The sequence below is a fragment of the Pungitius pungitius genome, chromosome 10 (assembly GCF_949316345.1).
Source record: "Pungitius pungitius chromosome 10, fPunPun2.1, whole genome shotgun sequence".
NCBI lineage: Eukaryota > Metazoa > Chordata > Actinopteri > Perciformes > Gasterosteidae > Pungitius > Pungitius pungitius.
The window spans coordinates 9,916,680-9,937,594 of record NC_084909.1 but is presented as its reverse complement, the minus strand read 5'-3'; the positions used below and the strand labels follow the sequence as shown (position 1 = coordinate 9,937,594).

Here is a 20,915-nt window from a genome sequence, read left to right as displayed (position 1 = left end):
GAGTGCTGGATGGAAATCGCCGCGTGGAGACTTGTCAGTTACGGTATCGTGGGAGAGTTTATTATTCCTTCTTATTATTTTAGATTATGTATTTCTGGGAGAAAGGCAAACGGCACACTGAATGTTTATTTGACAAGTAATTCTCAGCCAGCAAATTATACAGTGTTTAAAAGGGCTGCACGCATGGCCTAGACCACAGGGTCCCATGATGAAAATGACCACACACACACACACACACACACACACACACTGCAAAAGGTACGGATGAACGCCTGAGGTGCTCCGCGCAACAACTGATAATGTTTCATTTCGTCGAGATGTGATCCACTCTGGTCTTTGGGGTTTTGTACATGTATATGTAAAATTGTTCCTTGCTTGATCGTTATGTTCACAGAAAAATCCAAAGCTCAATTCAGTAAGGTCGCTGGAAAATGGATTGAATTGCTGCACCAGCTGTTGTTGTTTTCCACATTTCATCTGAAACGTTGAGAGAGTGGAGGCCAAGCTGCAAATTGAGGTAAAGTAGGTTGAAGCAGTAAATATAGGAAAAAGAAAGAGGCAACAACATGTGAAAATAGGTTTGTTGATGTCTCAAATGGACACAAACACAACAAACATTTCACAGTGATCTATGTTTGCGTTGAGAATAAATCTTTGGCTTCCTATATTGGGCTGTGCGTAGCAAACACATGCTGTAGAGCCTCAGACGGGTTACTGCAGACTACAAGGAGATCATTTGACACTCAAACAGCCAAAAATGACTTTGCTATTGCACGCCAAATGACTCGCACGTTGTCGTGCTGTTCTCACGCTACTGGGTGAGACCGGGCTTGTTTGACCACAACAGCTTTTATTTATATGTTTTCTACCCTGCCATGGTTACAGGAAGGGAGAGGGAGGTACACAGCATGTGTGTGTGTGTGTGCGTGTGTGTGAGGGGAAGTGTGACAAAGACCAAGAGGAGAGTCTTGACGTGTTAACGCAGATCTCAAAACCATCCGCATGGAGTATCGTCGTTGTTGTTCGCCGTCCTGACCATTCTGGCTGTATTTACACCTATGATGTGATTTCATTTTGTGAGCCCAACACATGGCTCCATGCGGTCACGCTGCTTCCCCCCCTGGCCGGCGTTTTTTTAGCTGCAGCTCACCCTGGTGGTGTAGGCGGCCTCCGGGTCGTCCTCCAGCACCCGGGACAGGCCGAAGTCGGACACTTTGCACACCAGGTTGCTGTTGACCAGGATGTTGCGGGCCGCCAGGTCTCGGTGGACGTAGCCCATGTCGGACAGATACTTCATGCCCGAGGCGATGCCGCGCAGCATGCCGACCAGCTGGATGCCGGTGAACTGGGCGTCGTGTTTCTGGACGAAAGAAAAGAACAAATGCACAGCGCCACCTTTAATGGGTACCATTTGGAACACGGCGGGGGCTCTGACCTTCTCCGACCATTTGCGTGAAATGATATCTTTCTACATTTGTATCCAGAGCATTTTAATCAACCTTTGACCTTTGACGCGAGGGACAAAATAACGTATGCAAATGACGCTTGGGCCAGTGTATTACAAATAAATCTCTCCCTTTGCCCGTCTATCTGCCCGTTGTCGTCTTTGCTAAAGGATATGAACTTTAGCGGGTGGTTCACATGCACTGGTTTGCTCCGTGACAGTCAGAGACCACGTCAGTGTGAGATGACTTTGTTTTCCTTTAAAAATCAACCCGGGCCCACCCCACCTCACATTTCGTCTGGAGCAATTAGTGGTCAGACCACCTGGTTTAGTCACTTGAAAGCTTTGCAGATCGGGACCACAGCTACAATGTCTAAGTGACGCATTTGTATGTGTGTGTGTGTGTGTGTGTGTGTGTGTGTGTGTGTGTGTGTGTGTGTGTGTGTGTGTGTGTGTGTGTGTTTGCGTACATGACTCGATTTCAGTGACAGAGTGCAGGCCTTTGGGGAAAATGTCGGAAAAAAAACAACAGCCACTCCTTCACTTGTCCGGATAGAGGGCAGAAACATGTGGCCCCGGGGGCTAAAAAAAGGCATCCGTGTACATGCTTTCATGCCAGTGTTGAGGTTTGGCTCTTGTGCTTTTGGCTAATTTCAGTGAGGCAGGTCAATTCCTCTTTAAGACTCAGACGCATGGCAAGAATCAAATTGTCTTCCGGCTAGAACATCAGTGGGGATACAGTTCATAAAACACGGTCATTTGATAAGCTCTGTAATGAAGGTTTGGCCGAAACAGAGTCCGAACTGCTCAAATTAGCCATTATATATATCAACAATTACCAGTTTTTACTCCAATGCTGATGCCTTAAAATAATTTCTCTTGAAACCGATGAGGAAATCTGCCGGTGGACCAATTTGGATTCATAAAATAATAATACAGTTATAAAATAGGGTTATCAGGTCGTTCTGTACGACTGATCTCTGTCAAGATTCAATAAGAGGTTTGCATCTCAAATGACAAATGCAACCTTTGTAGATGCCATTACTAAAATGTAGAGACAAGTATCTGCTTATCGATATTTACTGCACGGCTTGACAGATGGGACCTGGCGTGTGACAAAGGCCGCGTGTTGTACAGGTGCAACACATTAGGCCGATCCCTGGTGCTCCTTAATCCTCAGATAGAAATCGAGTTTGTGTTCCCCAAAACTTCCTCTGGGTCTCCGTCGCTGAGATGCATCATGATCCTTTGTAGGTGTGTGTGTTTGTGTGTGTGTGTGTGTGTGTGTGTGTGTGGAGAGTAATGTTAATACTTACTCTCAAGAAACTGTCCAGGGATCCATTCTCCATGTATTCTGTGACGATCATGACGGGTTTACCTGTAACAGAGGCAAAGGGGGGGGGGTTATCGTATCAGTTGTGTCGATCTTAAAGAACAACAGAACTACCTTTGAAACAAAAGACACTAAAACAGCGAAACAGCGTCACATTGACTCTTTTTTTCTCTGAAACTGTCGCGAGTCGACAAGGAGTTCTGTAACTTGACTTACACAAGAAGTATTTGGGCCCTGATAAGGAACAGGTTGAACTGTTTTTACACAAGCACACACACACACACACACACACTCACACTCAACAGAATAAGATCATCATTGTTTTAGGGTCCCAGCAGGTCAGCTGTCAAGGTGTGACACCTTTATTTCTTTGGAAGATCAGGCTGTAAATCCACTGCCGCCTGCTCTCATCTGCACCTGATCAGACTACGGCCATCGCAAGGTTTATTACAGGAGGGGGGGGGGCGGCCCTTGTTAAATGAACAGGTTCGGTGTCGGGACTTGTGTCTCAGATGGCTTCCTTCTCCATGCTTACCACCAGCTGTATGCCACTTCTCCTTTTTGTTCTGATTTATACCCCCGCCACATTCCCGACCTAACGTTTCCCTAACCCAACCCTGCCTTTCACCATCACCTAATCCTTTCCTTGTCCTTGTATCCATGCGGAACCTGCCCACATCTGGCAAGACACAATACTTTTTCTTTTCTTTTTTTCGTTTAAGGGAACGACAGAGGAATGAGCGGAGAGGGAGATGGAATAGGTTCTAAAGAGCAACACATCCAATACTCTCATTGGAAAAAAATAGAAAATCCAATTAGCAGTGAAAAACGTTGGCTGACCTAATCTTTTTGTTTAAATCGAAGCAGATTTGTTCTGACTAAAAATTCAATTCCACGATTAGTCAATCAGACTCTGATAAAAAACAGACCTCCTTTGCACTAGAAATTGCTTAAAGTAGATGAGCCAAGAAGTAGAGTGTGTTGACTTAAATCAAGGTTGTACAGTTGAAAAAGTGCATGCCCAAATTTTGGCTCTTTCGCTACTCTCCCGACAGCATGAGTTGCCTTAATATTGTTGCACAATGTTCCCTCACTATTAAAGTCAAACATTCTCCCACCATTGAAACACACAGTTACAGCTCACCAGCCCGCGCCTTTAAAGGCTGTGATGGATCGCTCCGTTTACCAGCGGACGGCTTTTATAGCCTCAGACTGGGAACACACACACACACACACACCGGATCCTCCCTCCTGTCTTCCGCCCTCTTCCCTTCTCCCCTTCCCTCTGTTCTCAACATTGGAAGCAAAGACAAAGGCCCCCGAGTCCGTTCGTTCTGTGAACGCAAACGTGAGCCGACATTCATTACAATGTGTGTGTGTGTGTGTGTCAGTGTGGTCGCATGTGCCTGCAAATACGCAGGCTTTGGATCAGGCAAATGCAGCAGCAAAGGTAAATGGGGTGTGAAAGTCTCAGGATTATTAAGAATTAACAGGAGCAGCTTAATAAATCACCCTGCAGCCGTGTGTGTAGGTGTGTGAGTGAGAGCATGTCAAATGGACATACACACAGGTGTTCAGGGTATCCCTTCAAATGCCATGCATTCTCACACACACACGCATTGAAATGAATGTCGGGCTCTCCTATTAGTTTAAAATCATCAAATTAACCTTGAGTGTTGGGTTATTGCAGCATTTGTCGCCATGTGGGCATTAACAGGAAGAGTGGTGCACTGTATGATGTATTAGCCATTAACAGTCTAATGACCAGGGATTGTGCACAAACTCATCACTGAATGTGCTCTTCCTTTGAGAAAGAGATGGCCAAAGTGAATTCTTTTATTGAATAAAAGTGGATTAACTCAAATTCATGAACTCCATACTGGGTCCAAAACCTTGTTTTTACAGTAGACATTCTTTATTCCCAGGTAAATGTGGCAACTTAAATAAATGCAATAGCATGATTATCCTTATTAATATTTGTATACTTTTTTGTGTTTTTTTTATTTGTCTTTGTTTTTGTCATCATGTCAGCGATCATTAGAAAAGCCATCAAACATTAACGATTCTACAAAAACTGCAACTGAAAAGCAAAAGAAAAGAAAGAGAACAAAAGATGGCTGATTGTGATAATCAACACAACGTGCTTTGAGTGTCCTGTCGGTTGGGGTTTGTAAATTACGTTGTAATTCTTTTGCCATGCGGTTTTTCATCAAAGTAATTCACTGGAGTCGAATGACGGAAATGAAGGCTTTGAGATAACACACAACAGGAGAGTGGAAGAAAAGAAGGAGAAGGTAAGGTATGTCTCCCATGTATTTTGTTCTACTCTTTAGCATAACTGCACCGGCAGAACTGCTTAACAAGCCCGGTGCCTGAGGGCCAGGCCCGTTTCTCAGCGACAAAGTTCAGAGTCATTATTTCCTTTTTTCTGCAGTCATTCCTTTTTAAAGAGGCCTTCTGTGTGCTAATGATAGTCTTATAAAGAGGCCCGGAGGGGAGCAGACTCAGAGATAGGAATTCATGCCCGCTTAGGACACAGCTTTGATCAAAGCACATTGATCTGCTGAGATTTACACCGCGGCAAACCCAATAAAACTCCTCCTCACTTTCATAAAAGCGGCGGACACTTCTAGAGTAGAGTAGAGACTAGAGTTATTTGTCAAAAACAATTGCAAATCCCGAAATTGGTAAAAAAGACCCCGGGGACGTTGCATCATGTGAATGCAAATGACATCTATCCCAGTTCATATTACTCTAACGTGTTCTTATTCTAATACATTTTGAACTTCCGCTTCAAAACAAATTGCGGGTTTTCACCCACAATTTGTATCTAATTTAATTTAAAGGAGCAACAGCCAACGGAATGCACTTACTGCGTGTTACCACCCCCTCCAGCCTGATGATGTTGGGGTGGTCAAACTGTCCCATGATTGACGCCTCGGCGAGAAAGTCCCGCCTCTGCTTATCCGTGAATCCCCCTTTAAGAGTCTTGATGGCCACACAGATCTCCTTCTTGCTCGGAAGCTTCAGGCGACCACTGCACACCTCGCCGAACTCGCCTAGAGAGGGAAACGCAAAGTGAAATCAAAGTGTTTCATTTACTCAATTATAAATCAAAGGATCCGCTGAGTTCTGGTACCTCAAACCCTACTCATGCAACATAGGGATTCATCTGCAGATATATACATATTTGTGTGCTATGCTAAATACAGCATTGAGGCTTTTGGGTAACTTTACACTTACAAAAGAGGAGCTATGCTCAGCTGGTTAGATATTTTAAAAGGATCTTTGCTAACAAGCTAAGCACATCGTTACACCTTAAAAAAAACAGTTAAACCGCAATTCAGAAGTGCAGTTGTGACTTGCGGTTTAACTGTTGTTTAAGGTGTAACGATGTGCCATTTTAACAGATGCGATTAGAGTCAAAGATCAAGAATCCCATCAGAGAGGATGTTAACGATCACCTTGTCATTACATAGCTCCAATTTATCAGAATTTGTTGATTTTGGAGAAAGATCCTTGCGTGTTACAACCGCTAATTATAGTAATGACACCATGTGTAGCAATACACTTTGAAACTGATCCACTCGACTCCACCACGGGTCCAAATAACAACGCACGCGGCAAAGTGATCTTTCAACTTTCATAAAGAGCCGTATTAAAACGCAGCATGACTCAGCATCTACCATGGGAGGGATCAATTAGCATTCCTTGCTTCTGAGAGGATGTGTGTGTGTGTTCACTCCATCCCGTGCATGTGTACTGCGCGTGTGTATGTGTGTGTGTGTGCTCGGTGAGCTTCACCAGGTACTGTAAGGCGTGTGGGACGGCTGGCCTCTTCAAAGCCAGTCGAGGGATTTGGCTGGACCCGATGCACGGGTGGAATGTGAAAATAAGTGTGCATGCACTAGCATGCGTGTGCGCATATTGAGCGTGCTGATGAGAGCTGATGTCAGAGCTGAGACATGTGCCGATCTCCGACCACAGCAGCTCGAGGATCAGGAAGGGGAAAAAAAAAACGATCTAATTACAGCATGTACCAAACGCATGCCTGTCCTTCTGGCAGACAAGCCAGGTCCTTGCACCTTTAAAAAAAAAAAAAATGTTTTTAATGTGACCACAGTTCTCGGTCTAATGAGGCTTGATTGGGGACACCCGCTCCTTTCCTGCTGCGAGCGGAGCTCGGTGCCCGGCTTTGATGTTGAAACCGTCCGGCCCGTGGAAGCCGAGCGGAGCGCGGGTTCCGTCTTTCGACACACAATCACTGATTGGCAAGGAGATCAAAGTCTAGGGAGTCTAAGGGAGACATATGGAGGGGGATAGAAGGAGGGGAGGGGGAAGGGAGAGATAGATTGTGTATTGTTGGGAGTGCTAATGCTCATTTCCATAAAAATCACACAGGTAAGAGGTTGTAGTCGAGCTAACTGACAACAATGTTTAATTGTTTTATTGTCACCCTCCGGTTTTCACTTTGAATTAACGTGTACAACAAGAGGATTACTCATAGAGAGTTTCATGGCTGGAATTCAGTGTATTTTCTATGCTGTGCTCTACCACGGCACTGTTTGCTAAAATGTGATCCATTGCTGCTAGTGGCACTCGGGTGTAGCAACAACACAGCACAAGTCTCAGAAACAATAATAGTGTTGAAGCCTTATGGGAGCTGCTGAATGCTGACAAAATGACCATCGTGGTGTCTTGAACGTAAACATGAACAAAGGTGTGATTCTTGAGTCGAGGGCAGCACTGGACAATCCAAACAGAGTGGTTCGATCATCTAGCACCTGTATACAGTTTGTAGTGGTTGTTTGTGTCGTTGTGATGGATACAAAACAATTAGTCTTCCTATTGCATGTTAGCAAAGCTGAAAATGTATTGTACACGTCTGATGGTGAACACATGCACTATGTGCATTAAGAATGTATAGTTTACTGTAGAGTGGCTATCGGGGTTCATCTGATATTGGTTTAAGAAGGATTATACACATTAGTATTGGTTACACATATTAACTGTATTTTCAATAAATTATATTTTCTCTCTCCTCTATACGCCTGCAACCTTGTCCTGTAATTACTAAATGTCACTTTCCATGTAAATGCAGGCGTATAGAAACGCTTTGTGTCCGCTGTATAGTGTGCAGAGTGTAGCGCGGCCCAGTGTGGATTCAGGCATTAAACCCGGCGTCCGTCCTGACAGCTTTACGGTGCGAAGGGGTGCCGGGGGCTCCTGAGACGGCCCGCTGTTATGTGCCGTGTGCTTTAGTCTCCATCTATTCTGCCCGCACTCAACATGAATCACAATGCATTACCCTCCCGTCGGCACTCCTGCTCAAGTTATCAGGGCACGAGGAGAGGAGGGGACGGGAGAGGAGGCGCGTTTCACTGTTGCAATCATTAGATTTAGTTCAGAGTTATTGAGTATTGGGAAATGGGAAGAAAGAAGCGAGGGAAGGAAGAGAAAAATGTGAAGGACGGAACGAGGAGAGCTAGAAAGGAACAAGCTGAAGGTGAGCAAGAACAACTTGTAATGTCCCTCTATCATTAAGGAGAGTGGGAGAGAAGGGACCTCAAGCTGGGGCATTAAATGCTTTCTCCTTCCCAGCTGTGCACTATACGGCACACAGTTAAACTAGCCTGCTGCTATCAGAATGTGGATATATGGGAGCTCTACGTGGACCTCATTGTTCTACACGCGCACTGGATCGCTTGATGTTTCTCTGTCATTTACATGGAGCATGAAGGAGTAAAAAAGTCAAGTTACGGTGACTTCATAGTTTTTAAATTGTTATTGTTATTTAGATTGACTGTTTGATTTCATACATTTCCTTTAAAGACCTAGGCGAACTGTTCATTTGATCCAACCTCATTCACTATCATTTATATCCCTACTTCATTCAGGGAGGTTTATTGCTTATTGATCTGATAATGTAATTAGGAATATAAATAATTGGACGAAATACTAGTGACAGTTTCCGTAATAGTCTAAAGAATTTCGTCAGAGTTACTTATACATTCTTTTCAACCAGACTGGCAGAAAGTGACAGCTTTTTCCAAAAAAGAGGTTAAATGCTAGAAATGAACAGTCCTTTGAGCCTGACTTTCCGTGCCTGAAATGCCCCAACAAGCAGCAAGTGGTCAAGCGCTTTCCTTTTTTCTCCACTCTCACCTGCTCCAACCACTTTGTCGATGGCGATGCAGGAGGCGTCCAGCTCCTTCGCAAACTCGTGCACGGCCTGGCTCGGGTCCTCATACGTGTGGGGGTCCACGTAGGTCCTGATACCCGGCAGACGCACTGCAGCAGGAGAGAGAGAGAGAGAGAGACAGAGAGAGTGAGAGCAGGTCACATCGATTCATGCCCAGGTGGAAACTGTGTGTCCCCACGCCCAGTTAGTAAGGACCAACAAACAATATCACCAACAACAGCACAACAAAGGTACAAAGTAACAGAGTTGTTGTCTATTAGTCCCCGTGCTCCACATCTGACTCATCCGAACTATTCATGAGGCAATATTCAGTGGCCGGGGGCTAAATGTTAGACATCATAATACCATGTTGTATATGTTTAGGAGAACTCGTAATGAAGAAGAGCCAGAAAGGGGGAGTTTAATGGTAAAAGCGTTGCCGCAGTCTTGATTTGGCGAATTTCAAACATTGTTTCAATTTCAACTTAATAAAAAGTCGTTTTTCATTAGTCAAACATTTATCAATGAAATGACTTTTTTTTTTTTCTGGAGTAAATCTCCTTTCCAAATGAAGCCTCTCGGATTGGTTTGCAAATGGACCGCGAAAGCGTCTTCTCAACAGGGTCTCGGTCCAATTGCTGTCTTCTCATATGACCAAATCAACCAATGTGAAGGGGAAACCACTTCAAACTTGAAAACAGCTGCTGTAAAACAACTTACTAGATACTTGTAGTGCTCTGTGAGTGGTATACAGTGCAGAGAGGATATATTCAAACGCTTATGACAAAAAAAGGGTGCACTACTTACAGTGGCCGTTGCCAAAGTGCAGCCTTTTCTCATCAGGATGTTTGGATTTGCTGTGGCAACAGAACCTGCCAATTCAAACAGAGAAGGTCATAAGTAGTGCCACATCTCGCAATAAGACATTAAACCATTGGCCCAGCCAGAAGGCTAGCAAGAGCTATGTGTGTGTGTGTGTGTGTGTGTGTGTGTGTGTGTGTGTGTGTGTGTGTGTGTGTGTAATCCCAGCTCTTATAAACCAAGAGAGGATCAGTAAGTCTTATAATGAGTCATGGATTTATACTCTCTGAACAGTACTGACTGCCAATTCCAGCCACACACAAACAACACATACACATACAATTCTTACTTTTCTCTTACACATACATACACACCTTCTATACAGCTGGTCTAGGTTATGAATTACACAAAAGAAAGAAGGATTTCTTTCTCATTTGGTATAAAAGTATATACTATGCAGCCATTTAGAAAATGTTGCACGCAATCAAAGCATAACGAGGCCTGTGATTGGAGGAGGAAACCCTCCGTGAGACAGACCTGCCAATCAGGACGTAGAGCAGCACAGTGAGGAGGATGATGGCCACGGCGGAGGAAATGGCGATCAGAACGACCTGGCTGCTCTCACTGGAGATGGAGAACGCGGCTGAGTGACAGAAAGCGAAAGGTCGTGAGCAGTGTTGAACTTGACTCTAGAACAAACTTAACAAACATCAACTACTTTACAAAACAGTTTCTGAAACCCAGGGAGAAAGTCAACACGAATACTTATACATATATATCATCCCGAGGAGGACTTACAGTCGGGGCTGGTCTCAAACTGGAAACTGGGGCTGCTGGCTCCGTATCCGGCAGCTGTGCGCGCTCTGATCTGCAGCAGGTAGGCGGTGTTGGGCTTCAGACCGTTCAGAGTCACATTACAACCCCGAGCACGGAGGATCGTGTAGCTGGTCTCCTGCTCCTCCTGAGAGACGGGGCGGACAAAGGAAGAGAGGGACACACGAGGGAATTTAATATTTTTTTGGACCTTTTAATGCATTCTAAATGCAGTGTGTGTACAATAAACATACGGTATATGTTATGTGTAGGTGTACCTTTGTACAAAACCCACACAAACATCCAAGAGAGCTTGGCAGCTTTCTTTTGAATCTGATAAATGATGTCTTTCTTATTTCATGACTTCTCTCCTACTGATCTCCACTGGTAAAACAACAGGAGGATTTACACAATTTACACACCGGGTCTGCATTCCACAAATTGTATCCAGATGTGGAAGGAAGAAATATGGTGGGGAGAAGATGAGAGGACAGGCGAAAGAGGAAGAAAAGAGAGCAGTGAGAGGATAATCGGAGGACCCAGTCCAATAAAATGATTTATTGTTATATGCATGTATTTACTGTTCTGTGTTGTGCTCAATGTTGGTCATGTGTCACTTAAAAGTAGCAAGCAGAGGCTAATGTAGAAGATAGCCTCTTACTATCAGGACAGGACAACATTATCATTCAAATAAATAAAACATTTCACACTAAATGTTTGCGTTTCTGTGTGTGCCAGTGAAGCCAAAAAAAATGCTGAGCCAATCCATGCGGAAAAAGGAGGCTTGCAATTACAAGATTACCAAACCAAATAGATGCTATGAAAAAAAACGGCTAAATGGGGGAAAAGTAGGACCAGGCTCATCTTAAATCTCAAAGACAACCTATTAAGAGATGACCTCAACAATCCTAAAAAATGAGTTACAATGTTTTGCAACGTAGCCAAGCTCATTAAAATCATCCAAGGCCCAATCGTGTTCGGGCATAGTGTAATCTTGATTTCAGAGACCCAGTTGTGAAGAGGCATTCATTGGTACAGGAAATAGCATAAACACAAGTCGACATTCACACACACACACACACACACACACACACAAGAAAGGTCCATTAATGGAGTGCATCAGAGTTTTATTGGGCACAAAGCTTTTTAAAACCTCTCTATATGTAAGGAGGTAACTGATACATCAGACCTGCACAGGGGAAACTCGTGTTACCGTTACGCGTTCTAGACAGCTTTTGATCTCCAAAAAATCCCACACAGGTGAGGCACAAGCACCTTCATGTGTGTGTGTGTGTGAGAGAGAGAGAGAGAGAGAGAGAGAGAGAGAGAGACATACAAAGAGACAGAGGAAGAAAGTCAAGACAAACACCTCTTTATTCGTACTGCAGACCAACAAGTTGTGCGATTGAACATTGAATCGTGTGTGTGTGTGTGTGTGTGTGTTGGTATGCGTCACCAGAACACTGCTAAAACTCAATATGGCCTCTGTGCTGCGTTTTACTTTGTCAATCTAAACAAAGCTGTGGCAAATTATAGCTTGTTTAACACACAAACACACACACACACACACACACCCACGCACACACACACACACACACACACACACACGTTGTTGCAAACTTATACAGACCCCAGAACAGGAGATGTGCTGCAGAAGTCTTTTAAATACAGTGTTTGATTGAGCATTCCTTTCCCTCTAAGAAGACATAAACAGGCCAAATTGAAGTGGATCTGAAGCGCTCCGCTTTGCAGATTGCACTGATAAAACACGCAAAAACAATCAGCAAGCCGTATTCCGACAAATCCTATTTTCACAAAGTGCACTTGAAAATGCCTTCATTGGCTTGGTTGAGACGTCAGGAAGATGGCACGGCCAGCCCGGGTTTTCCAAAGAGGAAACACCTCTGTTCTTTAGGAAAGCTTTCGGGTCGGAAACTCCCAGAAAAAACGTCGCCGAGCGCCCCCGAGAAAACGGGAGGTTTCACACGGTCAGGTTTCCCGACTGTGACAGAAAGTGGCGTGCGTTGGCGAAAACCTGCAGCGCGGGCCAAGACAGATGTTAGGTGGGGTTCCTTTAAAATAACTGAATGCAAATGTATAAACCACTTCAGAAACCCTTTACATTAAAGTGGTTATTTACTACTATTACTGCAATAATAATACTAATACTAAATGTTCCTTCAGTAGTCAGAATGTAATCCGTGTTTTTGAGTTCCCACACAGAAGACTAAAAGCCGACTTTTAAAAGCCTTCTAAAACGTTTTTCTATTTTTAAACCCTATGAATAAAACGTAATTGTAATTACTTTTATGGTCAGCCATTAGAAATGGATTGGTCCAAGTAATGCGTCTAATATAAAGAAGCATTCTTCACGTTTTAATGATGCCGGGGGGGCGTTTTGGGGGGGAAAAGTTCCCTTTTCACGCAGAGATGTTGGTGTCATCAGTGAATGGCTTTTGGATTACACGATAATGTACACTGTTTTAAACCTAAGTCAATAAAGCCGGTTGATACCACAAACATAGAAAAGCGGAACGTCTGGCTGATGCCGCAGATCTGAACCTCTTCTTCTCGCTGAAAGCTCTCTTTTATTCTCAACTCGAGCTGTTTTTAAACCCCTCTTTCAACATCCTGTTTATGTGAGCGTGCAATTATATCTGCGTGTGTCCTGTATGTGTTCCCTAAAAGCCTCTTTCTGTCTCCTAAATGAGTGATGGTGAGGCCTTAGTGTGGTTTATTTGGGCTCCGACTCTTATCCTCCTTCGGGCCTTGATCCCCCCGGTGCTCTAGAGGCCCCTCGGCGTCCCTCTGCCTGCCACACGTAAAGGTCTCCCATGGTTGTCCCGGTTTACTCTTCTGCATGGAAAAGCCTTTTGTCTGGGGTTTGAACCCCGCCACCTCACCCCCCCCCCCCCCGGGCATGTATGGCTGCTGCAGAGAATCCTCCGTGGGAACTTGTGCGTGTTTGCGTCCGTCCCCGAGTGTCGCGGGGCACTTCGTCGGAGACCATGTGATTAACAGGAATGATCGGCGCATAGGGGAGGTTTGTCAATCCAAAGCTCCGTCACCCAGTAAACATCTCTCCATGCCCTTTGCTATCAGGAACATGCATTTGTAATGTGTGCGATTGAAAAGCTACAGCTGTCGCGGTTGAGCTCTTACCCGGCGTCAGTCATTAACTTTTCCCCCTCTCTCTCTCTCTCTCTCTCTCTCTCTCTCTCTCTCTCTTTTCAGTTTGAACTTCTTAGGTAGGGATGGCTGAACGGGGGGAACAGAGTTTAGAGAGGAAACAGCTTCTGTCTGCCTACTAATCAAGAGATTAGGGGCCACTGTTTGGCACTCGAGCGCGCCCGGGGGGGGGGGGGGGGGACACACACGCATGCACATGTGCACCGAAGCAGCGGTCGAAACTTGCGTCCGCGGCGAGTTTCACCATCAAAATGTGAGCCTCGGCGTTGGTGCTGAACGCCAGCGGAATTCGCTCTGCGCTAATCTCCCTCGCAGAGGAACACATTTACAGCATTTAATGATGAGAAATAGAGGGAGAGATAAGAATAAGAGGGGGTGGATATAGACGGATGAGTATCCTAAGAATAAACGTAGAAAGTTTGTCATTTGAAATTTAAAGCGGTCCTCTCGTTCACTACAAGTAGAAGTGTAAATCTAAGCGGGATTCTGCTACTGGTCCTTGTTAAGTGTAGCTGTTTCATGCATTTTGTTACTCCTCAAGGCTGATAACACCCCGCCCACTGCCATACTTTTAAAAAAAGCAATGCTTTATCCTCGTTTATCCTCGGGCGCGAAAAGTGCACGAGCGTGCAGAAACGTTGCAACGTGTGCACTCATTGAGCAAAGAACCATAGTAACAAGTAAAGTCGGTATCCGTGGGTTACACAGCTACAAATGTACACATAACATTTCATCACATGTCGCCCACATCTTTTAATTTACAGCTATCACAGACATCACAGTGGTATGAATGCGTTCTGCACCAACCTTTTCGTAGTATTTGATCTCGTAGTCGAGGATGATGCCGTTGGGTCTTTCTGGCTGCTGCCAAGACAGGGAGACACTGTTCCGAGACGTCTTTTCCTTTCTGATCACTGTTACCGGGGAGGGAGCTGTGTGGGAGACGGAGGCAGACATGTCAGTTTAAGCGGAAGAGAGTGACTTCCTTGAGGTTCAGTGGAAGTTCAGTCCCCCCGGTGTTACATCCTGGCAATTATATGGTTCCGTTTAGCCTAATTCAGTTTGCTGCTTTGGCCCGGGGTTGGATGAGTGGAAAGAGACAATGTACGCTGATTCAAACACGGTCTTATGCAAATATATGTATATACACACACACACACATGTACGAAGACTAGAAATATGATACTAACACAAGTGTTGGTTTCCACATCCAGGTAAGCATCAGGTAAGTATATCAAACCCCCAACCATTCAGTTCCTGCTCATGACTCAAACACAGTGACAAAATGGCTTGTCATGTAGCGTCTCTCTGCTCTGCATATTCTTTGAAAGGTGTGATGATGACGCGTCCCTTCCCCCTTTGTCCCACTGCTGTGTCTTCTCTTTCTCCCTCACCAATCTGGCCTCCGGGAGTTCACATGGTCCCAAGTCATTTAGCACATCCCTCTCTCTATCAAGCCGTGCACCCCTCCCTCGTTTTTTTCTCGCTCTCCTTCCTCATTTCCCTTTTTTTTTTTTACTGCTCTCCAATTGCCGGGCGGCTCCGGGGGCCAGCCGGGGATCCGAGGCGTCGACTTTTAATTTTATTAGACCACGGGAAAAAAACATGTTTGTCTTTGAAATGTTTGAGCATTTCTTGATTGTGGTTTTACAGCAGCGTGTGTGTGTGCGTGCGTGTGTGTGTGTGTGTGTGTGTGCGCGCGGCGCAGTGTGCCCGTGCGCAACAGCGTGCATTTTCGGCGGGAAGTTATTTTTCCTCCTGTAATGAATCCAGATGGGGAGAATCTGTTTCTATGCCCCCTGCTCCTTCTCTCCCCTCCTCTCCCTCTGCTTCTGATAGCGGGGTGACGCAGTGCTTTTTATGGGCTGCGTGGTTTATGGCGGTAATGATTTACCGCGTCTGGGCCCCGCTCGGAGGCAGCTTCAAGTTCCTCCTTCTTTTCCTACTCCTTGATTTCCTGTCTCACTCCCTCTCCCTATCTGCACGTCGATTGCCAAGCAATTATTCCGATGTCACTTTGGGTTTCTGTCTGTGGTGTGACCGGCGCACCAGGCCTTCATGGAGGCCTTTAAACACGCCACAGCTGTCCGAAACATCTATTTGTTCTGCACGACACTGGTTGAACTATTCAACGTAGCAGAAACATTAGTGCATTCAATAAAATGAAATGTTAAAAAAAAGAGAAGAAGTTTAAAGCGTTGCTGACTTCTGGTCTCTGCGGTGATGCTGATGGGTTTTCAGTGCAGCGAGGCCCCAGGACCCAGAGGTCATTTAACAGGGTCCCCAATCACATTTTTATATGGTGACAAATTGTAGTCTTTGTTTTCCATACTTCTCAGTTGCTACTAGTCTTTGAAACATTCAACCGAATCACCAAATCACAACTTTTTGACTATATATTATATATACTATATATAAGAATGACTATATATTGTCAAAAGATCAGATAGTAATAGGAGCTGTATAGTACTATCCACGTTTTTCTCCATTCCAAATAGTTTTTCCATTTCCATTCAAAGTATGAACAAGACATTAACTGCTGGTGCAGAGACGTTGAGGGTTGTTGGTCATGTGACTTCATGTCTCAATGACAAAGTGTTGTATAAAGTCAAAGCTGTGAGGCGAGCACTTTGTTTTATTTGGTAGTGGAGACAACAAACAGGCCATCTTGTCTATATATATATATATATATATCTATAGATATAGAGCTTTAAAATCTTTGACACGCTCTTTCCAAATCAGCCGCAGCTCAGACTGTTGACATTAGACCACACTCCAATGTGGGTTTGCAGCAACTCTGTTGCTTGCATAGTTATGACAATGAGTGGAGGGCAAAGGGGGGGGCGGGGGGAGGGGGGCGGTGGGAAGAGCCATCTGACAGCACCTTGGCAGCACAGCAAGGACATGCTTCCCCTTCCCAGGGAAACACTTAATCCAGCTTTTAACAGCTTGGGTATCTGTACATGTGTGTGTGTGTGTGTGTGTGTGTGTGTGTGTGTGTGTGTGTGTGTGTGTGTGTGTGTGTGTGTGTGTGTGTTTATGTGAGAGAAAGTGAACTGTAGACGAGTGGGGCTAGAGCACTGACATGTCTAATCCTTGTAAACTCTCAAGGCTGATGGAAGGTGTGCAGCTGCGGGCGCAGAGGGAGAGGACGGTGCGGCTGTGTGGTGTAATGACAGTGCGTGCGTGTGCATGGGCCAGATCTGTAATATGGAAAGGCGAGGATTGATCTCCTCTGATGATCGCTCAAACATGAAAGGTGTTTTTTAATATTCAGATCACACGCAGCCCTCTAGTCAAATCCAATATAAATGCAGATCCCCCTGACTAATGGTAACTAATAAACAACTCCAAAGGTTGTTCTTTTTCTTTACTTCAAATGTGGGGCTTTTAATCCCTATTGTCCTTTCCCCTTTACAACAATGTATGATTTGACTCCTGATTTGACACAAATACACACAATTAATTCACCAGTCACCTCTGCCCTGTCACTTTAAAGAGGTCATGTCTACACCATGTCACTTTTTATACTGTCAAACTGGAACTCTACATACATATTGTGTGTAAATACAACCTTCGATATTAGCATATTTATTGCACCAACGGGTTTCTTCTCGGGGTGTTTACACACGTATCTACCCTTACAGTGTGTTAAAAGTGAATGCCGTACCCTCACCACTGAGATTCTATTAGCAAATGGAGAAATCTTCTATGTGATACCTGACTTTTGAGGACACCTGGGACAACCTGACGTTATACTGCCTTCACGGACTACCTGCATACAGCCAAAAGCACCTAAAGTAACCTTCAAATCAAAGCCACTCGCCTGTTCCCAGGATAAAGCAGCTACAACGTGTGCATTCAGACCACAACAAAGAAAGGACTCCCGAAGCTTCCCGACTGCAACCGCTCTGTTTAAACTCCCAGCTACTGCCATCTGCCTATCATCAAGGACGAGATGGAGCGCCTGACCTCGCCATGTGACAACTTTTAAAAAGATACTCCCATCTGTTCTCTCGTCTCAAAAAACACCTTCCAAGTGGTAAATCACCTCCCAAGGTTTTGGAGAGGGGGGAGACTCAGAGAGACGTTTAAACAGGAATAGAATTGCCTGATGTGTGTGTGTGTGTGTGTGTGTGTGTGTGTGTGTGTGTGTGTGTGTGTGTGTGTGTGTGTGTTGAGTTGGGAAGGATCCTGTTTCCAGATGAAGAGAGAGATAACAATTGAGAGCAAAACAATAAAAAAAAAAAAAGAAATTAAAAAATGAACTGCAGACGCAAAAACATTAAGATGGAAGAAGGCAAACTGTGAAAGAGGACATAGAAAGAAGTGGGAAAAGAAAAATAACACATTCATGTACTATAGCCAGAACGTTTCACATTCCGTGCTAGTCAGGGCTGTCTGAGGTTTGGCGCCTTCTGCTGCAGCTAGATTTATTCTACTCTTGTATTTTTACAACACAGCTTTACTTTGCTTTCTTATTCATCTGAAGACTTCATGCATAGAGTTCTTTGAATATGAGATTGATGGGAGCTTCATGCACCCATCCTCCCCGTCAGGGGTGTCCCTTTAAAGTATGATGTTTTTGTCATTCAATCCCAGTAGTTAAACAAGTGAATAGCAGCCTGGGACCGCCCTGTAAATGTCCAGTTGTAAGGGTTGGAGTGCATATGTCTGGAGCACATAAACTACATGCTAGTGTATTATTGGATAGAAACAGGGAGAGGGGAGAAATGCGATGCAGCAAATAGGTACCGGTACATGTTGGACATTATCCATGTGTTAATTAAGTAGCTGTTACTTGTGTTTGTTCATATGTTTCAGGTTCAGTTATATTTAAAATACACTAGTATTCGTGCATTTAAACCGTACGCCTATAAAGACTTTTCTGCATTGCGTTGTTGTTTTATTGAGCCGTCTTCCAATGCAACATTTAATCTCGCAAGTTCACGCTTTTCGGAAGAATCATCAGGTGAAGATGGGTTTTCGATGATAGTCGGTTGAAAAGCGCGTCTGACCCATTCAGTGAGCGCGCATGCCTCTCTCTGTCGTGCTATCTCACCAGCTTGGTTGGTGGTGATGGTGACTGCGGCGTACTGCCTCATCTTGGGTGCCAGCGGCGACACGCCGTTCAGAGCTTCGATCTCAAAGGTGTAGTTAGTGTGGGCCAGCAGGTCCCCCACCGTCACCGTGGTGTTTTGGAGGCCCGAGGCTCTCGGCAGGAAGTGAACGTTACTCCGGCAGGGCTCGCAACGCAGGCCGCCGTTACTGCCGTTGGCGGCGCCCCCGCGGCAGCGCTTGCAGAGGACAGTGAAGGTGATGTCCCTGCGCCCGCCGGCGTCTTCCGGCCAGCTCCAGTCCAGGATGACGGAGGTCTCGTTAATGGACGAGATCACATTTCGAGGAGCTGAAGGGGGTCCTGGTAGAGAAGGAGGTGAAGTGGGGTCGAGGTGAGAATAGAGGGATGGGAGAAACAAAGGGGGAAAAAAAGTAAGTAAATTAGTAGAAGGGTAATAGAAGAAGTGGGCAAATAAAGGAAAGATGGAAAATGGAATAACTTCAAGCGGAGTGAAGTAAGATGAGGTTCAATTTTGCAGCAGTCGTTTGCCGAGAAAAAATGGCAAAAGAAATGACAGCATCTTGTACAAAAAAACACTGTGAAACACCGATGGACGTATGAAAGTACAAACTACAGACAGGACCCTCTGAAGATTTTCAGATTTCTAGATCAAAAGCTATGACGTCACTGTTCCCTTTGTAATTACATGGTTAACAAAACAAAAGTGCCAAATAACTCTGTTGAGAAGTTGAAGGAGAAGAAGGGAAATAGGCGAGGTGGAGATCAAATGTTTGCTTAGGTTGGTTTGACTTTGAAAACAATTTACTTCACTCCCAAACTATGAAAGGCCCTTGTCTTGGTAATCTGCATTATGGTCTTTGAGTGTGTTTGCGCAAGATATAAATCAGAAGGTAGACAAACCACCAAGAGAAAATAGAAAATTGCTATACAAGACAATTCTACGGCTCCCAAACTCGACTAGTCACCTTTCGATGCATAAAGGGAGACGATAGAACTTTGTATATATATATTTAGTTTTAGTGTGAAGGTACTGCTTATCTCATAAACCGGGAAGCCAGTCGCCTCCAGAACACTTCTGTCTGTAAACTGCATGGCTAGTTACTCACTTTTCATTTTTCGGGAACATTTTGATTTTTTGTAACAAGGTTGAAAACCCCAGAGCTGCAGGAGACACCAAGGACACGTTCCCCCTGCTACGCCCTCGCAGTCAATGAAAACATTTGCATGGCAACAGAGAACTGTGTGAAGAGTTTCCAACGGCATTGAGAATAACACACACGTATTTCTCAAAAAATGTATAAAGACTTGTGGCTTCTGCAGGAGTGACCCATTGTTTCACAATTCCATAACTCCTGGTAGTCTTCTTTGGTAACCATATTATGGTCAATGTCCCGATTTAGAACATAAACAGGATTTTTACCACGGAAAGCATACAATTAAATGAATTCAAGACAACATTAGGACACGCTCTAGGGACAATCTGTGTTACAGGATTAAATTATTATTACTTTTATTGTCAAAGTCTCCTACACATGGGCGTATACTTCGCCATCCTGTTTCTATCATAAAAAAAAAATTTATTCACTGTGCCAATAGCTGTGAAGTAAATCACACAAAATCATGCCTCACGATCTACAAACACAATGTCTCGCTAACACTGTAAAACTCCCTTAAGAAAAAGCGGCTCGTGAATGCTTACTATCATCACTGTATCTGTTATTAAGGGTGAATATTTCATGCATGTATGTTCTTTGATAGTAATCCGACCCCCACAAGCCTCTGGCTGACCTATATCCTCCGACCAAATCAAAGCCTGTTGACCAGTTTTTCATACAAGATATTACCTGTGCAGTCAATCAAAAACCAATCACACGGGTCAAAATAACACCTGGACATGTGATGTGAATTACGGTGTGTAAAAACTGGGGATGTGTGTGTGTGTGTGATGTCTTTCCAGCCCCCCTCTGGTTACTGCAGATCACTAGATCTTTGAAAAAAGGAAAGGGCCTAAAAAATGGCAACCTCATCGTGCCTTTAACCGGTGAAACTGAATCATTGTGAGCAGACATACTGT

General features: G+C 44.5%; 1 protein-coding gene across 3 annotated transcripts in view; it reads right to left on the bottom strand.

Annotated features, from left to right (window-relative positions):
• epha3 (eph receptor A3) overlaps window positions 1–20,915 on the bottom strand; it is a 75,606-nt gene that overhangs the window by 11,867 nt on the left and 42,824 nt on the right. For all 3 annotated transcript variants that reach the window (XM_037488069.2, XM_062564798.1, XM_037488065.2), the window contains exons 5-13: window positions 18,824–19,180; window positions 14,569–14,693; window positions 10,558–10,720; window positions 10,297–10,402; window positions 9,766–9,830; window positions 8,943–9,068; window positions 5,651–5,836; window positions 2,761–2,822; window positions 1,151–1,360 (exon numbers count right to left, since the gene is read on the bottom strand). In XM_037488069.2, coding sequence (XP_037343966.2) covers window positions 1,151–1,360; window positions 2,761–2,822; window positions 5,651–5,836; window positions 8,943–9,068; window positions 9,766–9,830; window positions 10,297–10,402; window positions 10,558–10,720; window positions 14,569–14,693; window positions 18,824–19,180 — 1,400 coding nt within the window. The remainder of the gene's footprint in view (window positions 1–1,150; window positions 1,361–2,760; window positions 2,823–5,650; window positions 5,837–8,942; window positions 9,069–9,765; window positions 9,831–10,296; window positions 10,403–10,557; window positions 10,721–14,568; window positions 14,694–18,823; window positions 19,181–20,915) is intronic.